The 26,780-nt window shown below is 48.3% G+C and overlaps 1 protein-coding gene across 1 annotated transcript; it reads right to left on the bottom strand.

The window, feature by feature from the left end:
• Positions 1-437: 437 nt before the first annotated feature.
• On the bottom strand, positions 438-26,418 carry CTSB (cathepsin B). The gene is made up of 10 exons (XM_036313318.1): positions 26,291-26,418; positions 14,228-14,378; positions 13,158-13,243; positions 12,314-12,428; positions 5,465-5,583; positions 4,622-4,707; positions 4,164-4,310; positions 3,557-3,673; positions 1,805-1,933; positions 438-1,373 (listed from the first exon to the last, which is right to left on the bottom strand). Exons 2-10 carry the CDS (start codon positions 14,351-14,353, stop codon positions 1,276-1,278), a joined length of 1,023 nt encoding a protein of 340 aa, XP_036169211.1. The 5' UTR covers positions 14,354-14,378; positions 26,291-26,418; the 3' UTR covers positions 438-1,275.
• Positions 26,419-26,780: the final 362 nt, after the last annotated feature.

Genomic DNA, 26,780 nt, shown 5'->3' with positions numbered 1-26,780 from the left:
TGGGTATTGATTCTTCAGGTTGCCTCTGTTCCCCTCAAGAACTGGTGTACCTCGTAGCTTATGATTCTTAGCTAGGCCTATCCAAAGGAATCTTTCTTAACCAGCAGTAAATTAAAGTCACAGGGAGCTTGCAAAGGAGTGCACCAGGCTCTGCCTCCACCCCATTCCAGCAGTGGGAGGCGCCAGGGAAAGCTGGTCCTCCAGTAGGACATGGGCTGTGACAGGGACTAAAAAGAGAGAAGCTGTGGTCTGAACGGATGCTGGAGTGGAGAGAAGCTAAAATTAGGTATTTACTTTGTTCGCCTCGACTGACGCCCTGATTAGAGTGTAAAGAGCACCCAGACCCATGAGCCCATGTTTCTGTCTGTGGGATAAGGATAGACAGCAGCCACGAATCTACAAATGATCTTCGAGGTCCCACCAGAACAGACCTGACATTGAAGGAGAAACCTTTTATTGGCACAGTATTCCTTCTTTAATAGGGTATAGCAGTGATTTTTAAACAATAAAGGCTGGTTTCTCTCTATTTTCATTGTATTAAGAGGTTAGTAAGTCAGTCAAATCAAGACCACCCAGTTCGTTTTAAGGAGACAATCGGTAAAACTAGTACAGCTCTTCCAACATTAGACTACTTCATTCTCATGATCAGCTGAGGTGCACACAAAAATAAAACTTCTATTTAAAAATCATGCCAAGATCAGAGCAGGTTAGCAACACTGCAAAGCTCGACAGATGCAGGAGCCCCAGGAGAGTGGCTTTTTCCAAAGGGCTGCCCCACTATTTCTCTTCTCAACCTATTTCCAAATTAGAAAGCTGCTTGCTCAGAGGTACTGCTGATGGTGGGATGCACGGGAAGCTACGATTAGGAAATCCACCTTTCGTTCCTTTGAAAAAAATGCGAACCCTGTAGGCCTATCATGCTCCCTGGTGATGCAGATGGAGAAGGACTAAGGATGTGGAGGTGGTTGCAGGAAGAGCCGAGCAGCACTAGTCTAAGGGGGAAGGACTTGCGTTGCGTGTAGCAGTGGTTTAAATGCATTGTGACAACAGTCCACTGAGTGGCCTGGGAGGTAGCCAGGCCTTGGCTGTGTCTCCTTGGAAGACTGCTCTCATGGTAGACACAAGGTTTGGCCCAATCCAGTCCTTTAGGCCCTGTCTAAAACCCATTTGTACTCAAAGAATAAAAGACATTCCTATCCCTCATGTCACCCCAGCCCCACTGGCTATATTTCAGGGAACACTGCCCCAGGGCTGGCTGGAAGGGCCCACAGCAGGTTAGATCCTTTTCCAGTACTGGTCCGTGCAGGGGAGTCCAGCCACGATCTCCGACTCAATTCCACAGTGATCCTGTCCTCTGAGGATTTTAAAGAAGCCTGGAAAGCAAAAGTAAGATGCCTTTAAAGTGCGCCTTGGGTTTGGGGCCTTGCCAACATATTCAGACTCACCCCTGAAAGACCCAGGAGCGAAAGTCACCAGACACCAAACCAGCATCAGAGTGCTTTATCAGCTTCCACTGTTTGTACAGCAACCCCGCTCCACATCAACCCCATGTCACCTGTCACTGCACCTGGTGCAAGGGGATGGGAGGCACAGCGATCTGAAGCTGGGCCCTGCTCCCTACCACCCTCTCTCAGGATCAGAAGCTGCCCTTGGGGCAGAGGGAAACTAGCCCACTAGCACCTGGAAGGTCACGGTTAAGCCTAGGGTTTGGAGCTGTGCAGTGGGTAGAGCAGAGGAAGATAAGATGACAACTGTGTTCTGGCTCGTAACACTATATTCTTAGCAGGAAGGGAGCGGCACTCACCATTGTCACCCCAGTCGGTGTTCCAGGAGTTGCCTACCAGCCAGTAGGGGGTGTCATTCTCTACCCCCCAGCCCAGAATGCGGACTGCATGGCCTCCCACCATTTCTCCAGTGACATGTTGGTACACGCCTGAGAAAGGAAAACACCAGTCAGGCTGAGACCCAGCCACTGCCCATCCCTCACAGCACCCCTCCATGTCAGCTGGCTCCCCAGGCAGGATAATCGGGACCCAAAAGGCCTACTATTGTCTTCAAACAGGGGTTCTCTATTCGGTAGTTATTTGAATATATTTTTGAAAGCCCAACACACAATTATGTTGAGTAAACATTACAATGGGAGGCCAATGAAACATGCCTGTTGGCTGCCTTTAAAACTAAAGTTATAAATTAGAATTTAAAATTTAACGTTTAAATACCAATGGTCTGTTTTACATACTAGGACTCCATGTAATGATTTGTTGAAAGCAGTGTGTGGCGGAGAGTTCACCTGCTGCTCTGGGGTCACCAGAGAGGAGATGCAGAAAAGAACTGAGCTGGTAGAGCCAGTGTCAATCAATGGGAGAGAAAAAGTGCTCAGGGTGCTGGCCAGCCAGCTGTACCCTAGTGAGTCACTTTGCTGGAAATGTATTCTTAACTAACATGGGGGCTGTGCTAAGAACTACCAACTTTGGCTCTAGCTGATTTGGCTCAGTGGATAGAGCGTGGGCCTGCGGACTGAAGGATCCCAGTTTCGATTCAGATCCAGGGCACACGCCTGGGTTACAAGCTCGATCCCCAGTAGGGGGTGTGCAGGAGGCGCCAATCAATGGTTCTCATCATTGATGTTTCTCTCTCTCCCTCTCTCAAATCAATATACATTTTTTTAAAATTACCAACTTTAATTTTTTTCTTGTCAGAATCATCTTCTTTTGTCTAATCCAGTGGTTCTCAACCTGTGGGTCGCAGCCCCTTTGGGGGTCAAACCACCCTTTCACAGGGGTGGCCTAAGACCATCGGAAAACACACATATAATTACATATTGTTTTTGTGATTAATCACTATGCTTTAATTATGTTCAATTTGTAACTGAAATTGGGGGTCACCATAACATGAGGAACTGTATTAAAGGGTCTGGGCATTAGGAAGGTTGAGAACCACTGGTCTAATCCTTTCTAAGAGTTGAGAGCTGTGGAGTTTTCAATTTAGCAGCAAGTACATGAGACAGAAGTGGTCAGCACAGACTGTTCATCGGAGGTGAGGGGTTTCTAAGACAGCTCTCGGGCCAAGGACTGGCCAGGTCCCTGTTTCCTTGTCCCTGGGGGTGGTAGGCATAAGGCTAGGGCTTTGCCCAGAAAAGATGAATAAAGAAGGTCACTCAACCCAGACACAAAATCTGCAGTTACAAGGTGATGGATATGCTGACGGAGCAATGGAGGAGAATGGAGGCAGGAGCCAGAGGCTCCAGGGAGGGGGAAAGACTCCCCTGGGAGATCTTTGAGCTGGCTATTCAGGGATGAATGCAATGAGCAGGAACTACCCATATAAAAACATTGCAGCGGGATCCGAATAGCATGTGCAGAAGAGGCAAACAGGTGCAAGAAAGCAGAGCAGAGGCAGCTGCTGAGGGGTCTGTAGAGCCCGGTGAGGGGAGGCCTGGCACTGCCCTTCTGGATACCCTGCCTTCCCCCTTTGATCAGGTCCTGTTGGCCCACCTGAACCCAGACCCCCCCCCCCCCCCCCCCCCCCGCCGTGGCCATCTGGGGCCAATACACACCAGACTTGTACATCAGGAAGTCTGAATACACGGAGAAGGCTGCCTCCACTGGGCCATTTTTGTAGATCTCTGCCATGATCTCCTTCTCGCTACTGGGGACGCTGTATGACTTGCATCCTAGCAAAAAAACCAGCAGGTGAGGTGAGACGTGCCGCCAGAGGCTCCACCAGCCAGTTCACTGATTTACGGGGAGCCACCAGGTGAAGACTGAGCATCCAGGAGACTTGCCCAGTCTGCGGAGGGGGAGATGTGGGGACGGGAGGGGTGGTGGTGACCAGGAACCCCGAGGGAGGAGTGATTGGACTGGATCTGGAAGTTGAGAAGTGGGAGAATGTGGCCCTGAGGGCAGAGTGGGACTGGACCAGGACTGAACCAGGTCACTCCCCTGTACAAGGGGTTTGGTCCCCTCCAACTCTGAGGGTCTGACTCCTAAGACCACATCCCTGAGATGGAATTCGGGGTGGAGACAGAAAACACAGCAGGCAGGCAAGAGGCATTAGTGCCCTTCCTTGCTCCATCCCGTGTTCCTGACTCAAGACTCAGCTGCCCTGGCCTCTTTCTGTGGCTTGGGAAGGCTGTCAGCGGGTCTCAGGCCCAGTGTGCTTACCGTAGTGTTTATCTTCTTTGTAGGATGGGGTGTAGCCCGGCTCACAGATCTTGCTACACTGCGGGGTTTCCCCGCCTTCCCCTGTACATGAGGGCCGAGAGCCATTCACGTGGTGCTCACAGGGAGGGATGGAGTATGGTCTGCAACCTGTAGGGACCAAGTAGAAAGGAAGGTCTTGGCCAACAGCCCCTACAGAGACTTTTCGAGGCCAGAAAGAATTAGGATGATGACTCACAGGAACAGTAGATACCCCCAAGTCTGCAGCCTGGGTCTGTTCCCCCCAACCCCCCATTGCTAATTTTGCCATTGAGAGGATTGGCTTGTCTTTCTACCCTGTTTTCCAGCCCAGTACTCTCACCCTCAACCCTCAATCTTCTTTATAGTGGAAAATGAGACCATCATTAGTTACTGCTTATAAAATCCATCTGGCTAGATAGGGACTCAGGGCAGACACTCACCTACATGGGAGTCATAGAGGCCACCAGACACCAGGCCTTTTTTTGTCCAGAAGTTCCAAGCGCCAGAGGGAAAGCCCCCATTACAGCTAAGAAAAGAGCCATTCATTAAAAGTCATCGTGAGAGAGGTGCTAGCTGCTCCCAGACCACTGCCTGGTGGAGCCACCACTGCCTTCTGCAAGTGGCAAAACAGTTCTCCCAGGTCCCAACAGACTCCCAATTCATCCTCCCCTGGATTGTCCTTTCCAGGGAATCACCCAAGCTCTCCACCCCACCCACCAAGACCCTCGAGAAGACAGAAGGACACTCAGATTCCTGTCTACACCAAACCAGGTTGTGTCCTTTCTAGAACAGGGGTTCTCAATGAAGGAGCACACCGAATTCCCCAGGGTACTAACCAAAACACCAGTGCCAGAAATTCAAACTTAACTGGTGGACACACCTTTTTCTTTTTAGAGGGCAACACATGAGGTAGTGTGACCAATCTGGGGAACCATTATTAACTACAGATAAGGAAACAGGTCCTGAGGCTATTACATTGCCTTGAGCAGAAAAATCAGATCTGAGATCAGAAATTTAACCACAAATCCTGAGCCCATCTGTTTTGCCCAGACCCCACCACCCACAGCCAGCCCTGTGGGGCCAGCCTGGGTTTAGGAGCCTTCCAGGAAGCAGCAGCCATACTAGAGCCTGCTTCCAGATTCCCCAGATTTTCACAGTGCCTCGACCACATCTGTCCTCAATGTCACTCCCACCCCAGGGAGCCTCAGTCACCCTCCACCTGAGGCCTCAGACCAGGTCTCCCAGGTGCCATTCCCTCATGGAAGGTGCTGCCTCAGACTCACCCTTCTCCACACTGGAAGCCACAGCAGGTGAGCAGGTCCTCGGCAGACACCTCCACGTTGACATGCCCATTGGTAAGGATGCAGATCCGGTCAGAAATGGCCTCCACAGCTCCAAATGCCTGCAGAAACAATCCCTACCCAGGTAAGCCCCACCCCTGGAACTTGGAAGGCCGCAGTGGGCACCTAGACTTCCTTGGTGACTAGTCTTTTTCAGCGTCAGGCGAGGGTCCTGGCACTCAAACTTAGCTTTAAAGTTCCTTTAATCTTTAATCCTCTACCTGGGTACTCAGTTCATTTCTGAAATATGTAGTTTTGATTTTTAACATAAAAAAAAAAAACAGCTCACACTTGCCCAGGTGGTGTGGCTTAGTGGTTGAGCATTGACCTATGAACCAGGAGATCACGGTTCGATTCCAGGTCAGGGCACATGTCCAGGTTGTGGACTCAATTCTCAGTAGGGGGTGTGCAGGAGGCAGCCGATCGATGATGCTCTCTCCTCACTGATGTTTCTATCTCTATCTCCCTTTCCCTTCCTCTCTAAAGTCAATTAAAAAATATTTTTAAAAATCATAATCCATATTATTATCTTTTTTACAAATCCAGAAAGGCTATCTCAAGATGGGGAAATAAAGAGCTTCCCAGATAAAAAAAGGCTAAAGGAGTTTGTCACCACCAAACCAGCATTGCAAGAAACGCTAAAGGGACTGCTGTAATGAGAAAAAGAAACAGAAAGAAACACAGGCATAAAGAATTAAAATGGCAATAAATAAGTACCTATAAATAAAAACCTTAAATGTAAATGGATTAAATGCTCCAATCAATAAACACAGAGTAGTTGAATGGATACAAAAACATGGCCCAAATATATGCTGTCCACAAGAGACCTCAGAAAAAAGACAAAGGATGAGAGTGAAGGGATGGCAAAAAAACTTCCATGCAAATGGAAACAAAAAAAGCTGGAGTGGCAATACTCATATCTGACAAAATAGACTTCAAAATGAAGGCCATCACAAGAGACAATAAAGGTCAATACATAATACTAAAGGGGTTGATGCAACAAGAGAATATAACTATGGTCAACATATATGTACCCAGTATATGAGCACCTAAATATATTAAAACTTCTGGAGGACTTCAAGAGAGATTGACAGCAATATAGTCATAGTAGGAGACTTTAACACCCCGCTAACTTCACTGGATAGATCTTCCAGACAAAAACAAGGAAACAATGACGCTAAATGACACACTGGATCAGATGGATTTAATTGACATTTATAGAACATTTCACCCCAAAGCTGCAGAATATACCTTCAAGTGAACTTGGGTTATTCTCAAAGATAGGTCCCATGTTAGAACACAAAACAAGTCTCTACAAGTTCCAGAAGACTGAAATCATATTAAGCATATTCTCAGATTGTAATGGAATGAAATTAGAAATTAATGATAGCCCGGCTGGTATGGGTCAGTGGTTGAGCATCAACCTATGACCAGGAGGTCACAGTTCAATTCCTGGTCAGGACACATGCCCGGGTTGCGGCCTCAACTCCCAGGAGGAGGCGTGCAGAAGGCAGCCAATCAGTGATTCTCTCTGATCAAAGATGTTTCTATCTCTCCCTCCTTCTCCCTTCGTCTCTGAAATCAATAAAAAAAATATATTTTAAAGAAATCAACTACAGTATAAACACTCAAAAACATTCAAACATATGGAGATTAAATAGCATGTTATTAAACAATGAATGGGCTACCAATGAGATCAAGAAATAAAAAAAAATTCCTGGAAACAAATGAAAATGAACCCAAAACAACCCAAAATCTCTGGGACACAGCAAAAGCAGTTCTGAGAGGGAAGTTCATAGTAGTACAGGCCTACCTCAAAAAACAAGAAAAATTAATAATAAACTATTTAACCCAACAACTTAAAGAATTAAAAAGAGAACAAGAAAAGCTCAGAGTAAGTAGAAGGAAGGAAACAATAAAGGAGAGCAGAAATAAATGACATAGAGACTTAAAAAACAATACAAAAGATCAATGAAACCAGCATCTGGTTCTTTGAAAAGATAAACAAGATTGATGAACTGTTAGCCAGACTCAGTAAGAAACGAAGAGAAAGGACCCAAATAAATAAAACCAGAAATAAAAGCGGAGAAGTAACCACTGACACCACAGAAATAGAAAGAATTGTAAGAAAATGCTATGAGTAACTATATGCCAACAAGCTGGACAATGTGGGTGAAATGGACAAATTCCTAGAAAAATACAATCTTCCAAACTGAATCAAGAATAATCAGAAAACCTGACTAGGCCATAACAGTTGATGAAATAGAAGCAATAATAATAATAATAATAATAATAATAATAACAACAACAATAAACTCCATCAAACAAAAGCCCTGGTCTGGACAGCTTCACAGAGGAGTTTTGCCAAACATTAAAAAAAAAACAACTAACACCTATTCTCCTCAAACTATTCCAAAAAATTCAAGAGGAAGGAACACGTCCAAGCTCTTTTTTGAAGCCAGCATTATCCTAATTCCAAAACCAGAGAAAGACACTACAAAGAAAGAGAACGACAGGCCAATATCCCTGATGAATATAGATGCTAAAATCCTCAACAAAATTCTAGCAAATCGGATCCAACAACATATTAAAAAGATCATACACCATGACCAAGTGGGATTTATTCCAGCAATATCTGCAATCAATAAATGTGATACATCACATAAACAAACTAAAAGACAAAAATCACATGACCATATCAATAGACATAGAAAAAGCATTTGACAAAATCCAACACCCATTTTGATAAAAGAACTCTCAGCAATGGGGATCATACTTTAATATAATAAAGGCCATATAGATAAACTTACAACCAACATCATACTCAGTGGGTGAAAACAAAAACCATTTCCCCTAAGACAGGAACAAGACAGGGGTGTCCACTTTCACCACTCCTATTCAAACTAGAGGCCTGATGCACAAAATTCTTGCAAGAGTAGGCCTTCCTTCCTCTGGCTGCTGGCACTGGCTTCCCTCCGGCACCCGGGACCAAGGCTTCACTCACAGAGGGAGGCCCCACCCACCTACCACAGCCCGCTGGTCGTGGTAGCCACTGCGGCTTGCCTCGGCCCTCACAGCCCCGGCTTCATCTGGAAGGATGTCCAGTCTAATTACCATATTATGCTTTTATTATTATAGATAGCATTTCAAGTCCTAGCCACAGCGATCAGACAAGAAGAAAAAATAAAGGGCATCCAAATTGAAAAGGAGGAAGCAAAACTCTCATTATTCGCAGATGACATGATATTGTATATAGGAAACCCTAAAGACTCCACCAAAATACTAGTAGATATAATAAAGCAATTCAGCAATGTAGCAGGGTACAAAAAAATTAACAATGAAAAATCTATGGCATTTTTATATACCAATAAGGAATTCTCAAAAGAGAAACTAAACAACCCCATTTGCCATAGCAACAAAAAAAAATTAAGGTACCTAGGAATAAATGTAACCAAAGATGTAAAAGATTTGTGCTCTGAAAACTATAAGATGTTGAAAAAAGAGACAGAGGAAGATATAAACAAGTGGAAGAATATACCATGTTCATGGATTGCTAGAATCAACATCATCAAAATGTCCATACTACCCAAAGTAATCTATAGATCCAATGCAATCCCTATTAAATTACCCACAGCATTATTTCACAGATCTAGAACAACTACTCCAAAATTTATATGGAACTTAAAAAGATACTGAACAGTCGCAGCAATCTTGAGAAAAAACAAAGTTGGAGGAATCACAATACCAGATCAGATGTTAGGCTATACTACAAAACCACTATAATCAAAACAGCCCGGTACTGGCACAAGAACAGACATATATAGATCAATGGAATTGAACAGAGACCTCAGAAATCGACCCAAGCCATTATGCTCAATTAATATTTGACAAAGGAAGCAAAAGCATACAATGGAGTCAAGACAGTCTCTTCAATAAATGTTGTTGGGAAAATTGAACAGACACATGCAAAAAAAAAAAAAAAATGAAACTAGACCACCAACTTACACCATACTCAAAAATAAACTCAAAATGGATAAAAGACTTAAACGAAAGACAGGAAGCCATAAAAACCCTAGAACAATAAGCAGCAAAATCTCTCCGTAGCAATATGTTTGCAGATACATCTCCTAAGGCAAAGGAAACTAGGAAGAAAATAACCAAATGGGACTACATCAAAGCAAAACACTTCTGCACAGCAAAAGAAACCATCAACAAAATGAAAAGGGAGCCCACAGTAGGGGAGGACATATTTGGCAAGGATCCATGTGATAAAGGGTTAATATCCAAAATGTATAAGAAACCCATACAACTTAACCAAAGGAAGACAAACAATCCAATTAAAAAATGGGTAAAGGACCTAAATAGACACTTTTCCAAAGGGGATGTAGAGATGGCCAAGAGTCATATGAAAAATGCTCGTCACTGATCATCCACAATGAGGTTTCACCTCACACCTGTCAGAATGGCTACCATCCACAAATCAACAAATGACAAGTGCTGTTGAAGATGTGGAGAAAAGGAACCCTAGTACACTGCTGATGGGAATGCAGAATCGTGCAGCAATTATGGAAAACAGTATGGAGTTTCCTAAAAAAATTAAATATAGAACTGCCATCTGACCCAGTAATCCCACTTCTAGGAACATCCTAAGAAACCCAAAACACCAATCAGTAGGAATGTATGCACCCCCACGTTCATAGCAGTGCAATTTATAACAGCTAAGATCTGGAAACAGCCCAAGTGCCCATCAGGAGGTGAGTGGTTAAAAAAAGCTGTGGTACATTTATACCATGGAGTACTATGCAGCAGTAAAAAAGAATCTCTTAACCCTTTGAGACAGCATGGAGGGACCTGGAGAGTATTATGCTAAGCAAAATAAGCCAGTCAGAGAAAGACAAGTACCACATGATCTCACTCATATGTGGAATCTAATGAACAAAGTAAACTGCTGAACAAAGAAGATCCAGAGATACAGAAGCATGGAACAGACTGTCAGATCTCAGCTGGAAGGTGGGGCTCAGTGGGTAGGTGGGAAGAGATCAACCAAAGAACTTGTATGCATATATGCATAGCCCATGGACACAGACAATAAGAGTGGTGGAGGCCTCAGGCGGGGGGTGGGTGTGGGGACACATGCAATAGTTTCAACCACAAAGATTTAAGTAAAAAATAATAAATAAATAAACACAGCTCAAAGGTCAAACATTCTGATTTCACTTCTATGAGGTATCCAGACTAGTCATAATCATAGTAGAAAGTAGAAAATAGAAAGGTGGTTTCTGAGGGCAAAGGGGAGGGCGGATGGGGTTGTTAGTGTTTAATGGGGACAGAGTTTCAGTTTTACAAGATGACAAGAGCTGTGTGGATGGATGGTGGTGATGGCCACACAATGTGAACATACTTAATGCCACTGAACTATATACTGAAGAATGATGATGCCTTAACCGGTTTGGCTCAGTGGATAGAGCGTTGACCTGAAGACCCAAGGGTCCCAGGTTCGATTCCGGCCAAGGGCATGTACCTTGGTTGCGGGCACATACCCAGTAGGTAGTGTGCAGGAGGCAACTGATCGATGTTTCTCTCTATCCCTCCCCTTCCTTTCTGTAAAAAAAAAAAAATCAATAAAATATACTAAATAAAATAAAATAAAGCTTCTTTAAAAAAACAATGATTAAGCCCTGGCCTGTGTGGCTCAGCTGGTTGAAGCATCGTCCCATGCATCAAGAGGTGGCAGGCTCGATTCCCAGTCAGGGCACAAACCCACGTTGCGGCTTCAATCCCTGGCCAGGGCGAGTGCGGGAGCAACTGATGGATGTTTCTCACATTGATGTTGCTCTCTCTCTAAGCATGTCCACGGGTGAGGATTAAAAAAAAGTCCTAGCTGGTTTGGCTCAGTGAAGAGAGCATCAGCCTGAAGACTGAAGGGTCCTAGGTTCCAAACCGGTCAAGGGCACATTCTCGTGTTGCAGGCTTGATCCCAAGTGGGGGCGTGCAGGAGGCAGCCAATCAATGATTCTCTCTCATCATTGATCTCTCTCTCTCTCTCCCTCTCCCCCCCTTCCTCTCTGAAATCAATATATATTAAAAAAGAAAAAGAATGATTAAGATGGTTACATTTATATTGTATATTTTACCACAGTTAAAAAACAAAATTAACTAGGGCGGGGGGGGGGGGAATGGACACATATGTAATACCCTTTGCAATACTTTAAGCAATAAAAAAACAAAAACAAAATTAAGACAGCCACTGAGTCTTCATGACACACAGTGAAGGTCAAAACTAAGGGTATTGCTGATGGCTCAAGACGGCATGTCAAACAGAAATAAAAACACTTCACAACCCACACATGGCCGTGGCCTGTGCACAGGGCTTTATACACTTTTTAAAAAATATATATTTTTATTGATTTCAGAGAGGAAGGGAGAGGGAAAGATAGAAACATCAATGATGAGAATCATTTGATTGGCTGCCTCCTGCACGACCCCTACTGGGGGTCAACCTAGGCATATACCCTTACTAGGAATTGAACTGAGACCTCCTGGTTCACAGGTTAACACTCAACCACTGAGCCACACAGGCTGGGCTATACATTCCTTTCTTCCACCTAGCCTCTGTAATAACTCAGGATCACAGGGGTTTTGATTATGTTTACACTGCTGGAGATTGAGACTCCGGAAAGTTATGTAATGTGTCCAGTCATTGCTGGTCCAACTCCAATCCCCTAGTCACTCCCAGGGCCCCCCTCCACTACCCCCTCCCTGTTCTAGCCACTCCTGACAGCAGGGCCTCACCCAGCAGGAGCCACAGGAACCCTGGTCTCTGATCTCCTTGATGGTTGGGCAGTTTGGCCAGTTTTCCCGGGCATCGAAGTTTTCAGGCAGAGTTATGTCCTCAGCAAGCCACACTCTGGATAAAGGAAGATCTCCATTATAAACTTGCATCTTACCACCTGTGCTGCTCATCCCACCCCATCTCTGCAAAGGCCAGCTGCCTGCGGGCCGTCCCCGAGGAAGGGAGTGAGGCACACAACATACAGAAGAGGGATGTCCTCTTGGAAGTTTAGAAAATAAAACCTGATTCTGCTGCTTAACACAACTTACCACCCCACAGCCTTCTTTCTCGACTTATTTTGTGGATGTTTTTCACGAGTTTTAGCCACAGGGTCCAGACAATTGTGTTTCTTGCTTCCCCCGCCCCACCCCCAATCATACATCTGCCCTGGCTCCTCACATCATCATTTTTAATATCTTTGCCACTGTGTGATGTCCCCTAACTTCACTAACCCACCCTCACTGTCAAGATTGATTTACTGCTTCCTACAAGAGTAATAATGCCTACATGAAACTGTCCAGAATTTTCTAGAAAAGTCAAACATCAAGGGCAGATCACATGGCTTTTCCCAGAATTTCCTTATTCAAGATTGGGCCCACCTAGCTTGTGGAGACCCAGACTTGGGGCCTTTCCCACCCGGAGAAGCACGTGGGAAACACTGGCTTTTGGGGCCGAGCCCTGCCCTCAAGTAGAGTCTCTGGGAGAAGTGAGACTTGCAGACACCAGGGAGGCCTTCTCTCTTCCCTCTTCCCCACTCTCCCAAACCAACGCCTGCTACTCATGCGCCAGGGAGCAGATACTCACTTCTCGGGCAGCTTGGGCCCGCCCAGTTTGGTGCCACACAGAGTCCTCACGTAGCTCATGTCCACGTTGCGGAAGTTGTGTCCGGCCTGGAAGACAGCCCATCCCAACAGTCACCCACCAACAGAGGGGGTGTTTCCGGGGACAGGGGGGATGAGACTAGGACGCTGCTCACATTCAAGGCCGGACAAGGCCAGGGGTCCCTCCCAACTCAGCAGAGGATGGGGGCTGCTCTACCGCTATAGACCAACAAATTTCCCCCAAATTCATGCTGAAACCAACCTGCAATGTGCTGATATCTGGAAGAGACTCTGGAAGAGACTCTGAAAGGTGCTCAGGTCATGAGGGTGGAGTCCTTATGCAGGGGATTAGTGCCCAGATAAAGGAACCGCCAGAGAGCTCCCCCGCCCCGCCCACCATGTGAGGGTACCGAGAGAAGCCAGCCATCTACGAGCTGGAAGAGGGCCCTCACTAGAACCTGACGCTGCTGGCACCTTGATCCTGTACTTCCAGCCTCCAGAACTATGAATGATGGATTTGTTTATAAGCCACCCAGTGTGTGGCATTTTGTAGCAGCCTGAATAGTCTAAGATGGGCTCCCTGCAGAGCAGGCCAGGACCAGTCCAGCGGGACCTCGTGGGCAGCCTGCAGCTCTCAGACCAGTGGGGGTCTCCTCTTTTCAGCTCATGTCAAGAGAGACCCCCATAGACCTGAGCATGACGTGTTCCTCATTTCTTTGTTCCCGAAGTCCCAGGCCTCAGGGCTGGGCAGAGCCAAGGAGCTGCTAGTATTGATGAGCCACAACACCTACCACAATGGAGTCAGTTAGGAACACTTCCAAAGCTATTTACCTTCCCATGCACCTCCAACACGCTCACATACGCACGCTCCCCCCGCCCCCATCCCCCAACACACACAGAAGGGGGCAGGGAGGAGGTGGGCATGGTCTTGAGCGGCCATGACTCTGAATCCGATTTTCAACTGTCCTGTGGGCCACCTCTGCTGGGAATCAGGGTGCCCAGACCGACCACCCTCGGGAGGGACACGTGCAGGAAGCGGCCCCCACAGCTCACCTTCCATGTAGAGTTCTTCTTATTAAGATAGTGGACCAGCTCATCTGACAGGGGCTGGAGACTGGGTCTGCTCCGTGCACTGGATAGCACCACCAGGCAGCTGAGGGTGGCCAAGAGCCGCCACATTTTGGAAGCTGGATCCTAGATTCACCTAGAAAGGAAAGGACACAAGACATCAGAGGCTCCTCCTCCTCTACTCAAGTCCACACACAATGAGGTTCTGGGGCCAGGAATACCCCAGTGGATAAAAGACTCATGTTTTTGCCCTGGCTGCCGCTTGTCCCCTTTTGTTCCTGTTTCCTCGTCAAGCCTGGGGGGGGGGCGGGCGGGCGGCGGGGGGCGGAGTGGAGCAGCAGAGAACACTCTAGGACCCACAGTGCCTGTGGGCTCCCGGGTCTAGTCTCGAAGTCCCAACCTGTGCCTGTAGCACACAAGACCGTGCTCTGGTCTGTTTGTGTCACCCCCAAATGCCAGCCCCCTATGTGGTGGTATTAGGACTGGGGCCTTTGGTAGGCCACTAGGTCACGAGTGTGGAGCCCTCATAAATGGGCTCAGTGCCTTTATGAGAGAGACCCCAGAGAGAGCCCTTGCTCCTTCTGCTGTGAAGACACAGCGAGAAGTCTGTGACCGGGACGTGTGCGCCCTCGTAACCATGCTGGTGCCCTGAACTTGGACTTTCAGCCTCCAGACTGTGAGGAATAAATGTCTGTTTAGAAGTCACCCAGTCTGTCTTCTGTTGGAGCAGCCTGAATGGGCTAAGACAGACCACGTGCGCTTCTCCCCCAGGTGGCTGGAGCCAGGATAAGGAAAGCGGAGGGGCGGTGATGCCTGCAGGGAGGCTCCTGGGCAGCTGAGGGCTGGGATGTGTGCTGCTTGGGTCTCTAGGGCGATCAGTTACTGCAAGGACCAAGCTCACAGTCTGAAATGGTACTGTTCACTGATGGTTTGTGGCCCAGACCATCTTGTGAGCTGTGAGGACCAGGGCTGACCTGCTGTTCTGTCAAACCCCAGGGCCCAGGCAACAAGCAGGATCAACGAGTCTGTCCTACACGAATGAATACATCCACATCTTCAGGCTAAATTGAGTCCAGTGCCCTCCCTGCTGTCTCGCCATGGATCTGTAGGACAAAGTTGAGACTTTTCCCAAGTTAGTGCTCTGAAAGAGTAAACAGTCTGTCCATGTGGTTATGTCACAAGTGGATAAAAAAAAAAAAAAGCGAAACAAAACAAATTTCATGAGCCACCATTTGGATACAAAACAAGCAAAACATAAGCCAAGCTATGGCGGGCGTGTGCCAATCTCCGGAGAACCGGGGAAGCAGGGCTGGTTTGGCCAGCGGCACCAGTCTCCTGGGATTCTCCCCGGTTTTTCTAGCCAGCCAAGGCCTCTGCTTCCGGTGCCAGAGATGGGCTTCCAGGAAGGGAATCCTCCACACCTCAACCTCGGCCCTCGGACCTGGGACCGGCCAGTGAGTCAGGAGACAGCGATTTCCAGCTCAGCCTCTGAATCATGCCGTCAGGCCAGCAGCCCCATGAAAACAAGAAACGCATCCTGATGCCACACCACCTCCAGGCCTGTGAGATGCCCACAGAGCGGGGACTGAGTGTTTGTGTGTGTGCTGGGGGATTTCCTGTCCTCACAGGTCACAGGTCCCTGTGAGGGTTACATGAAGATGACATGTCTTAGGTGACAGCCACCCACACAGTGAGTTGTATTTGAGGGAATATTTAAACTTAACTGTTGCTTAAGCAACAATTCATCTGGAAGAATAAATGCGTAAGAATAGCTGCGGGGGGGGGGGGGAGGATAACATGACATTTGTGTGGGGGGAAAAGCAAGAATGAAGGCGTGGCCCTTGTGGGAGTAAATGTATTATAACCTCCAGGTGATGCTGGCCCAGGACCAATCTGATCAACAAAACTGACAGACCATTCAGAAGCATATCCTGTGTGAGAATTTCGTGCATGTGGTAGAGTGAGAAAATTGCTTATCTCAGTAGATGATGCTTATACAACTGCCTACGCACTTTGAGAAAAAAAAAAAGTAAGGCTGAATCTTTACATTTGATTTCTTACACACGTAAAGTCCTACATGGAACAAAGACATTGAATAAAAGCACCGAAACTGTAGGAAGAAAATAAATGCACTTGAAAAAATGTAATAGTGGAGTGAGGAATGCCTAAGATTGACATAAAACAGAACCTTAAAAGGGAAAATATTTTTTAAAAAGCGGGGGAGAATGTTTAATTACATGAAACTATTCTTCTAGAAAAACAAAAAGTGGCAAGCAAACATAAATTAGTGCTTACATATACTTAAGGCTTTGAAAGAAACAATGTAATAGAGAAATGGTAGAAGAACACACACAATGAATTTATAGAAAAAGATCTACAGCCTGGCCGGTGTGGCTCAGTGGTTGAGTGTCGACCTATGAACCAGGAGGTCACGGTTCGATTCCCGGTCAGGGCACATAACCAGGTTGCGGGCTCAATCCCCAGTGGGGGTGTGCAGGAGGCAGCCGGATCAACGATTCTCTCTCATCATTGATGTTTCCATCTCTCTCTCCCTCTCCCTTCCCCTCTGAAATCAATAATTAATATATATATATATATATATATTTAAAAGAACTACGAATGGCCAACACGTATTTAAAAATGCTCAACCACAGGCAGCTACAGATAAAATTAAGAAGATATTTATCTTCAACCAGAGTGGCAAAGGCGGGACAGTCTAATAGTTCTCGACGGGGGCAGGATGTGTGTGTTAGATGTGGGGAAGCAGAGATGTCACACTGCCCATGGCAGGGACCATCTCTATCACCTGCATGCCCTCTGACTCAGCAATCTGACATTTAGATTTATACCAGCCTCAAAACGCAAAGGTACAGGTACATAGATGCTTCCTACATATTCTTTCTATTAGCAGAAGACCAGAAACCAAGCAAGGGTGGAATAACAGAGTACTTGTTAAGTTACAGTAAATAGTGAAATAATAGAATACAAAGCAGCCTTTAAGAGATGGATTAGTTGAAGTGAATCATACTGTACCGATAAAGTAAATATGCCCAAGACACACACCGCAGGTGAGTCATGGTAATGTAAGCGCATGAACCCACTAAGCAATGTCCAAGTAGATTGCTGCCACTACATGTTAAACATCAAGAAACACACACAAAAGTATAACTAACTGCAAAAGGGGAACTTACTTTTCATTATACATCCTTTAAATCAGCGGTTCTCAACCTGTGGGTCACGACCCCTTTGGCGGTCGAACGACCCTTTCACAGGGGTCGCCTAAGACCATCCTGCATATCAGATATTTACATTACGATTCATAACAGTCGCAACATTACAGTTATGAAGTAGCAACGAAAATAATTTTATGGTTGGGTCACAATATGAGGAACTGTATTTAAAGGCCCAGAAAGTTGAAACTGCTTTTTTAGGAAGAATGGTTAGGGCGACCAAAGACCCCATGCCACCAAGCTGAGGAAAAAACATTTATTTTTAAAATCTATATTTTTTAATTGATTTCAGAGAGGAAAGGAGAGGGAGAGAGAAATAGAAACATCAGTGATGAGGAGAATCACTGATTGGCTGCTTCCTGCATGTCCCCTACTGGGAACTGAGCCCGCAACCTGGACATGTGCCCTGACCGGGAAACAAACTGGGGACCTCTCAGTGCATAGACTGAGGCTCAGCCAACTGAGCCACCCCAGCCAGGGCAAGAACACGGTCTCAATGAGCCCCCAGGTGCACTTACAATCATCTCCGCAGACACCAATGAGGCTTCCTCCCTAGGGACTTCCTGCTCAAAACACTTGACTTTCCTATTTTCAGTGACTCATGGGGAGGCTGCCACTCACATGACCACATGTCAGGGACCCACACAACCTCCAAACTGTTAGGTAAATGTCTCGCTGTGGCCTCACATGGCGAAGGGGTCAAAGAGCAATCTGGGGAGCAAGGCAGTCGGGTTAGAGGAGAACCCAGTGCAGGAGGCAGTCCCAATGGAAGGCTCCCTAAATGACAACGGGGGTGTCCCCAGGTGCCCCCTGAGGGATCAGCCATCTGCAGAGATGTTAACTCATAAGCAAGTGGAGAATGGGAGCACTTCCATGACAACTCAGATTTTAAAGCACTGTTTCTCCCGTGTCTGTGGTAGGAGGCACCTCCCACCTTCCAGATGGTTCTCAGCTCCTGCACTGACAACTGCCATGGCCGTCCCCCAGCCCGAGTCGGGAGTCCTGCCAGGCCCCAAGAGCTCCTGCATCACATGTCTTTCAAGCACTCACCCTGCTTAGTCCCTTGGTTCTATATTTCCTGCCAACTCTATTCTCCTCCCTTATAACCTCAGTGGAGAACCAGGGTCCCCTCCCGTGAACCAAGGACCTCTGACCACCGACTCCCAGCCCATCCTTTCAGCCCAGTGCCAAGGCATTGAGGAGAGTCTGGGCTGGGATCCAGTGGTCAACAGCCACCATCACCAGCAGTGAGGGTGGGCATGAGCTTGGTGTCAGGGGACCTGGATTCCGAACCTGGCTTTTCCACTCACTAGCTGTGCAGCCTGGAGCACCAACCTTCACTGAGCCTCAGTTTCACCACCTGTAGCATGGAGCTCATGGCCACTAATTTCTCCCGGTGCAAGTCCAGAGTGTAATGAGGTGGGCCGAGGCCCCTGGCACAGTGGCTGCCCTACGGTGAGAAGGCAACGCAGGGCTGCTCCTTCGGGCACATTCAGTTCCCAGGTCCGACGCACCACCCTCTGCTTTCCCTCCCTCTTTCTTCTTTCCTCCATCTATGGCCTGTGCCAGAGAATCCCAGTCCACTCCAAACCCATCCACAATACCCCCACATCGCAAAGAAGAGTCTGAATTAACATTGGGGCTTTCACCTCAACCAACCTCCAAATAGTCTTTCATTCTGAGGGTCCTGGGACTGTTGAGCCCAAAGAGTATGAAGTTTCTCCTCCCAGAGGGAAAACAGAGATCCCCAGAGCAGTGGTGATGTCATTTAGTGAGCACCAGACAGCTTTCTTTCTCCCCACATCCACAGGAATCGTGAACACTGGACCAACTACACGCAGATGGTTAAAGCAACAGGCTGTGCTGTTTGTCATGGGTCCCGTGGCCTTAGCATGAAACAACAGCTTTCACTTCCCCTCTTTTTGGCAAACACTTCCCTTTCATCTCTCAATTCTGTGCATTCCCTCCCTTGCTTACAAGACAGAATGAACAGAAAGTGCTGATTTCACCAGGGAGAGGGACCCAACAGGGTAAGAATGCTTGGAGTCACGACCCGGCCTTTCAGGGTGTGGGTTGGTGGAGGGAAGTGTGCTGGGCAGATGTTTGTTCTGTCCTCGTCAGCTGGACCGCCCGAGTAGATTCCACTACACCCTCCTTCCCCTTTTTCCAAGCTAATATCTAGCTAAAAATTGAGGGGGGGGGGCATTCTCTCATTTCTTTGTTCTCCGTATCCCTATAGCACTTACTGGTTTATATGAAAGTACATCCCACTGCAGTTCTGAGAATATCATGTGAAAATAAAGGGCCTGTGGCCAGATGCTCCTACCTCTGCCTCCCCCTCCCCTCACTGCAGAACCGGTCCCCAGACTACCCTGAAGCCATTCCTGGGACTAACATGGACCTTGGGACTCTGGAAAGAGATCGAATGAACACAGAAGGAGAGGAGCTGACGCCTGAGAGACTTCAAACCCTGACATCCCTAAAGACACAGAATCAGTTTTGGCTGCCACCAGCCTTGATTTTTTTTTCAAAAGGGTGTTTATAGAGCCCTCGGGTAGACTGGAATCCAAATCTGTATTGAAGCTGATGAGACAGGACATATATACTTGAACTTTCCAAGTAAGCCAGCTGCCATCTCTCGGCTAACACAGAAAAAGATGAATGAACGTCCAGCAAGTCTTTCACACCCGGTCGTTTGCTCTTCCATGTCCACTGCTGCTGCCCATCCACTGCTCACCGCTTTCACAGCTGGCTCTAAAGAATAAAAAAATCGAGTGCCTGCATGCTGCCCATAGTCACAAATTAAAGTTGTATCATATTTATCTGTACACACACACACACACACACACACACACACACACGGCTGCCTTTCCACCTACACACACTATATATTTGTAGGTGGGAAGGCATGAGGGGTGTGAAGGTTGAGTGTGACTTGCTAAAGATCTCTGTACATTTCTTTCTCTTCCACAAAGACTTGTCTTGCCTCTGGCTGTTGTTAACAGCAGTTATTCCTAAACTTTTGACCACTTTCATACAAACAAAAGGAGGCGGACCTTCATTTCCCCTAAACTTCAGTTTGCCCAGCTACACCTCAATGTCGGGCAGCACTGTGGTGACAGACCTAAGCGCAAATAGGCTCTGCTCGACCTGAAGGAAACCCCAGGCCTTTCCTTGTTGACTCAGAATCTCAGCCTTTGATCTGGTCTTTTCTGTTTTATGGCTTTGCTTCTAAGGCAAACTTGGTTAACTGCTTCTTGGCTTATAATCTTTAAAAACAAAAAACATAAAGGGCTCCTAGTTGTCACCTGTCTTAAATGCTGTGTGTGAAGATGAAGAGGCACCAGGTTGGCTATCCATCCCCTAGAACCTGACTCCCTGCAGCTGAAATGTCCCCCCCCCCCCCCCCCCCCCCCGCCAAAGCAATTGCTGTGTGACCCAGAAAAAGGCACCCACTGCAGGTGGCCGCCAGCATCACGCCTCATCAGCCCTGCAGGTTCCAAGGGAACCGGGAGAGCCTGTGAGCAGGCCCCGCTTGCCTTGGCCACTTCTCCTGCTGCCCACCTGCCAGTCATCTCTCCAAAATAAGTGACTAACTCCCACCATGTTGCCTGCAAACCACGGGGCTACAGAACCCACAAATGGAACATTGCTTAAGATCAGCCACAACAGCCCACATGCTGCACACAGGAGCAAATGACTACCTTACGCTTAAAACAGTGAACCCCAGGAAGGTCCCAATGAGTCGAAAAAGTTTATATTGTTGAGAAACAAGACACAGTTTGGACAAAGTTCTGGAAAGTTCTGGAAGCTTTTGCTCACCAACTGATGTGGACTCCCTGAGATGCTGCATGGGGCTCAGCATCCCCATGTCTCAGTTCCGAAAATGGGCATACTGCCAGGACTCTGAAGGACCCTGCAACGACTTTATAAAAATCCTTAGGGATGTGGATGAGATTAGTGCCCCATGCTTCTCCGGCTGGCAGGAGCACTCGGCTCCCTAATTCAATCACAGGCTAAATTACATCTCCCTGTCGGATGGGTGCCCGCGTGACCGAGATGCTGGAAACCACAGAAGTGAGTAACAGAAAGGCTTCGTCTCTCTGGCTTGGTCTTGGTTTCCTCTCCTGGGGCCCCAGGAAAAGACACTCACCTCCCCAGGCTGTGGGGAGACAGAAGATGCTCTTTTTCCAAAAGCCTTTCATGCTGCTTGTCTCTGAGCAGCAGCCCTTACAGAGAACTGCCACTAGGAAACAGTCTCTCGCTCACTAGTGCAGTGCTATGCCTCTCCCTGCCCACAGGCCAGCTGACGTCTCGGGGTAATTCTTTTTATTCTCCAAAGTACCCCAGTGTGGATGAAAAATTAGGATCCTCCCAACTGTAGTGACAAGTACTCAAACGATGGTTTGTTCTGCTATCTTGAACACCAGAACCAAGTACCTCCCGAACACCCGCAGGGTGAAGTGGCTCGAGAATGGGTGGCAGATGGCTCCCAGCTGACGTTGGACAATGAATGCCTCAACCTTGGAGTGACAGAAGCCCTTAGCTGGCACCACCTTCCCAGGTCTTGGGCAAGCCCAGAAGCCATGTGACTCTGGTGTGTGTGAGCACATTCTGCCCAGAGTCCAGGTCAGCCGGTCAGAGGGTCATAGAGAAAGCCCAGCCTCTGCGGGGTCTCTTGGCAGAATATCTAGGTGTTTCCAGACTGCTCTGTACTGAGCCAGTGTACTATCTTGGTGGTATCTGCCCCATCCTCTTCTCCCCGTCCTTGTTGCTAACTCTAGGTTATCTTGATGACCAGGCTAAATGAGTTACTGGCCTGGTGGAGACAGATAACACAGTCAGGAATGCAGAAATGCCTTCTTCCCGGCACCCAGCACTCATCAAACAGCAACCCTGGAAAAGTCTTGTGTAAGCTTATGTTTTACAGGTGAGGGAAAGTGGTGCTTAAGAAAAATCAAAGTCTGATAGCATCTAGCGTTGGGAAACACGAGGACAGAAACCCTCCTCGCTGCTGGGAGTACAGGTAGGTAAAACCTCACTTTACCGCCAAGCACTCTGAATCTAGCCACATAGAAGATGCACATACCTCATGACCCAGCAATTCATTTAACTTCTGCTTTTGTCCTAGAGAAACTCTTGCAAAGTGAGAGATCCAAAGATATTTAGTAGCCCTGTGAGCAACACTGAAGAAGCAGTAACAACCTAACTGTCCCTCAGTAGATAAATATACTGTAGATTAAGATGAATGAACTAGAACTGTATGTATCAACATAAATAACTCACAAACACCAGTGGGAAAGGGTACCTGCATTACAATTAAACTTCTGTCAATTTTTAAAAATATATATATTTTATTGATTTTTTTACAGAGAGGAAGGGAGAAGGATAGAGTTAGAAACATCGATGAGAGAGCAACATCAATCAGCTGCCTTCTGCACAGCCCCTACTGGGGATGTGCCCGAAACCAAGATACATGCCCTTGGCCGGAATCGAACCGGGGACCCTTCAGTCCGCAGGCCGACGCTCTATCCACTGAGCCAAACCGGTCAAGGCACTTCTGTCAATTTTAAGAACCGTTCATGGATTAAATGTAGGGAAAGAAAGTATCAGAGAACTATATAGAGAAACGCAGAAAGGAGCTACCATGTCCCTCAGGAAGATCAGAACCAAGTGGTAATGATTTGCAGCTCAAAGAAAGTGAAACATGCTCCCTGCAAAGGGGAGCTAAGACTTGGAGGCCCTAGGTGCTGTGGAAAGGGAGTGGGATGAGGCTTGAGATTAAAAATGGGACCAGTTAGCCCTAACCAGTTTGGCTCAGTGGATAGAGCATCTGCCTGCGGACTCAAGGGTCCCTGGGTTCGAGTCTGGTCAAGGGCATGTACCTTGGTTGCGGGCACATCCCCAGTAGGGGGCGTGCAAGAGGCAGCTGATCGATGTTTCTCTCTCATCGATGTTTCTAACTCTCTATCCCTCTCCCCTCCTCTCTGTAAAAAATCAATAAAATATATATATTTTTAAAATGGGACCAGTTAAAGTCTAGATATATAATGGTGTTTGATCCGTAAACCTCCCTCCTTAGCCAAACTAGGGTGGAATATCAACATTAACAACCAAGGAAGGACTCAGGATTCATCTCCCTCTCTTAGGCAGCTCCTGGAGTATGTGTAGGGAACTTAAACCAAAGAGATGGTGATATGGGACCAGACTGCTGACTGCCTCCTAATATCCAGTGAGTACAATCACATCTGTATGTGCCTCAACCTGATCGGTCAACTTACTCTCAACCCTATCATCTCTCCACACATGAGGTTGGACCCTCTGAAATGCCCAATTTCCATCCTTGACGTTCACAATGTCCCATTTCATCCAGTTCAACCTCACATATCTCTAATACTTTACTTATGCCAAACTCTCACCAACAGGCGGCAGACATGGTGAGTCTTTACCCCCAAATATTTCAGTCCTTTTCTCCCAATGGCAGGGAATCTACACAGCCACCACTCACATTTAGGAAAGTCACTCAACAGACATTTCAAGGCTCCCCTGAGCTCTCCCCGCTTTTCTCAATCCAGCGGCCGGCCCGTAGTAACACAAAATACCTGCCCCCCCTGCCCCGCCCTAAGATGTGAGCAACTTCCTACTCTGACTCCCTAGTTTAGCACGTGGAGAAAGGAAGAACCAGGCCTCAATGTCAGATGCTGAGTCAGCAGCACAGAGACAGGCTTTTCCTGGAGCCAAAAAGCTTCCACTCTCACCTTCTGACCAGTTGGGAAATAGGGCTGTCCAGACCGAGTATCAAGGAAGCTACTGGAGCCAGGCTGTGTCAGGCCTGTGTTGACCCCAGATGAGAGATCTGTACCTCTTCACTGGGCAGTACCCAGTTCTGGGACAAATGCCCAAAAAAGGTTTGTGCAGAACCTCTCTCCGGAGAACGTTCAACTCTCTTTGGGAAAGCCACACAGGGCGGGAACAACTCAGCCTCTTTCTTTTTTTTATTATTTTTTAAAATATATTTTTATTGATTTCAGAGAGGAAGGAAGAGGGAGAGAGAGATAGAAACATCCACGATGAGAGAGAATCATGGATCGGCTGCCTCCTGCAAGTCCCCCACTGGGGATCGGGCCCACAACCCGGGCACGTGCACTTGACCAGAATCGAACCTGGGACCTTTCAGTTTGCAGGCCAACGCTCAATCCACTGAGCCAAACCGGCTAGGGCCTCTCTCTTTAAAAAAAAAAAAAAAAAAAAAAAAATTATTTATCTATTTATTTTGTTAATCCTGCCCTGAGGATATTTTTCCCATTGATTTTTCTAGAGAGTGGAAGGGCGGGGGAGAAACATGGATGTGAGACACACATTGATTGGATGCCTCCCGCATATGCCCCGACCAGGGATCGAGCCTGCAATGGAGGTACATGCCCTTCACAGGAATTGAACCCGCAACCCTTCATTTGTGGGCTGATGCTCTAACCACTGAGCAACCAGCTAGGGCCCAGCCTCTTTTTCTATATTCATGGACCCGTGGTCACCGTCACCAGTGCCAACAGAAAACAATTCTCCATTAAGGAAAGGACTCTATGGAAGAAAAGGAAAGTAGCCTTGGCCAAGCCCAAGCCCTTCTTCAGCCTTTCCTGTCTCCTCCCTCACTCTGCACTGATAGATTCATCTGGATTCTAGATGAATGAATCTCAGCTGCACTCAGCTAGGAGTGGAGGCACTTGGGGATCAGGTTTTCCAAGGTAATAAAAGGTGCTAGGCCTCCCTTTGAACCCACCACCTACTCTCCACCTACACCAGTGAGGGTTTCTACTGCGCCAGGCACTAGATGGGGACTGGGCTATTGTCCTTCTCCCAGTGCCTGTTGGTTTCCTCAGTGGCCAGGGAAGGGGGTTGGCCTAAGCCCACTAAAGGGGTAAATCCAGCTCATAGCTATCTGGACTGCCTGCGGCTGAGCCCTACAAACCCAGTTACCCCACATTGCTCCCTACATGCTCCCTCTCCCAGGCCCTCAGGGTCATTAACCGAGGGAAGAGGTGATGCCCCAGGACTCCGCCCTGCTTTCCCCCTTCCCACACCACCCTGGGCCTGAGGCACCGTCTCCCTCGCTGTTTCGTTTTCCTTCCCTACTGTGCATTTAACTTTTTCTGTGGGTTCCAGCTGAATCCACCCAGCCCCAGGTTCCTGGTTTCTCATTTCTGTCTTCGGGGGTTCCTGGAATTGTGTGTGACTGTGTGCAGAAAGCTGCCCAGGCAAACTCCCTGGAATAAGAAAACACCTAAAATACATGCAGGTAGATACTGTTATTCCAGCAGTTTGCTGCGGAAACCGAGGCCCAGAAATCGACACAGGGCCCGGGAGCCAGATTCTAACCGAAAGTCACCGGGCTCTGGGCCAAGCCTTTCCTCGCAGGCTCCTCCCTAGGATCACCCCAGCAAACTGGCCGGCTCCGCCTGGGCCGTCTCCCGGCCAGCCCCAGGGACGGGCGGGTTACAGGGTCGGGATGACCCGGCCAGGGACACAGCCCTGGAGGAGGAACCGGCGGGCGCGAGCCCAATGGGGGCAGGGAGCCCGGCTGCCCGCGAGCGGGTTGTTTACTGCTTTTCTTAACCAGGGCGACGTCTTAGAGGAGTGTGCGCCGGCCACCCCCGCTGCCGGCAGTGACGGCCAGAGAGTCCCCCCAACCCGCCGGCCCCCCGAGACGCCTCCAGGGCCTGGCGGGGGCGCACAGGGCCCCAGCCTCCTCTCCCCCTGCCAAGGTCATCCCACCGCGTGGCGATGCGCCCGCGCCCGGCCCGCCGTCCCCCCGCCGGCTCACCTAGCTCCACCGCCGAGAGCCTGGGCCTGCAGCCGGCGAGGTGCCCTGTTTGTGCCGAGCAGCCGCCGTCGGTAGCTTCCCCCCGGCCGCCCTCGCTCCTTTTTACCGCCCCGGCCCCGCCCCGAGCCCCACCCCGTGCCCGGCTGATTCCTCACGTGACCGCTGTGGACGCGCGGCCCCACCCCCGGCCCCAACCAGCCCGGTACCCCCGCACCCCTCCCCCTGCCCTTCCGGCTGGCTGCACCCCATCCCCACCTCCGGTTCCCCGTTGAGCCCGGCACCCCTCCCCACACCCTCCTCCTGCTGGCCGCACCGCCACCCCATCCGCGTCTCCCCCGCGCGCCCCGCGCCCGCCTGAGCTTCTGGCGATCCCCTTGTGGGTGGGCGCGCCGGCCGGGGAAGAGGGGCCCTGAGCTCCGCCGGCCTCTAACCCTGAGAATTGGGTCCTGCGGGGAGCAGAATGGAACTGGGGGTTCCTTACGTGCCTCCA

The sequence above is a fragment of the Myotis myotis genome, unplaced genomic scaffold (genome assembly GCF_014108235.1).
Source record: "Myotis myotis isolate mMyoMyo1 unplaced genomic scaffold, mMyoMyo1.p scaffold_m19_p_6, whole genome shotgun sequence".
In the NCBI taxonomy this organism is placed as follows: domain Eukaryota; kingdom Metazoa; phylum Chordata; class Mammalia; order Chiroptera; family Vespertilionidae; genus Myotis; species Myotis myotis.
Note: the sequence above shows the minus strand (reverse complement) of the source record. Positions and strands in the feature narration are given on the sequence as shown.

Coding starts and splice junctions, on each gene's coding strand:
- CTSB (XM_036313318.1), bottom strand. CDS start 14,353: ATGTGGCGGCTCTTGGCCACCCTCAGCTGCCTGGTGGTGCTATCCAGT. Junction 12,429..13,157: donor GGGCCCAAGCTGCCCGAGAA/GTGAGTATCTGC, acceptor TCCTTTATCCAG/AGTGTGGCTTGCTGAGGACA. Junction 1,934..3,556: donor CTTCCTGATGTACAAGTCTG/GTGTGTATTGGC, acceptor TTCCTTTCTCAG/GCGTGTACCAACATGTCACT.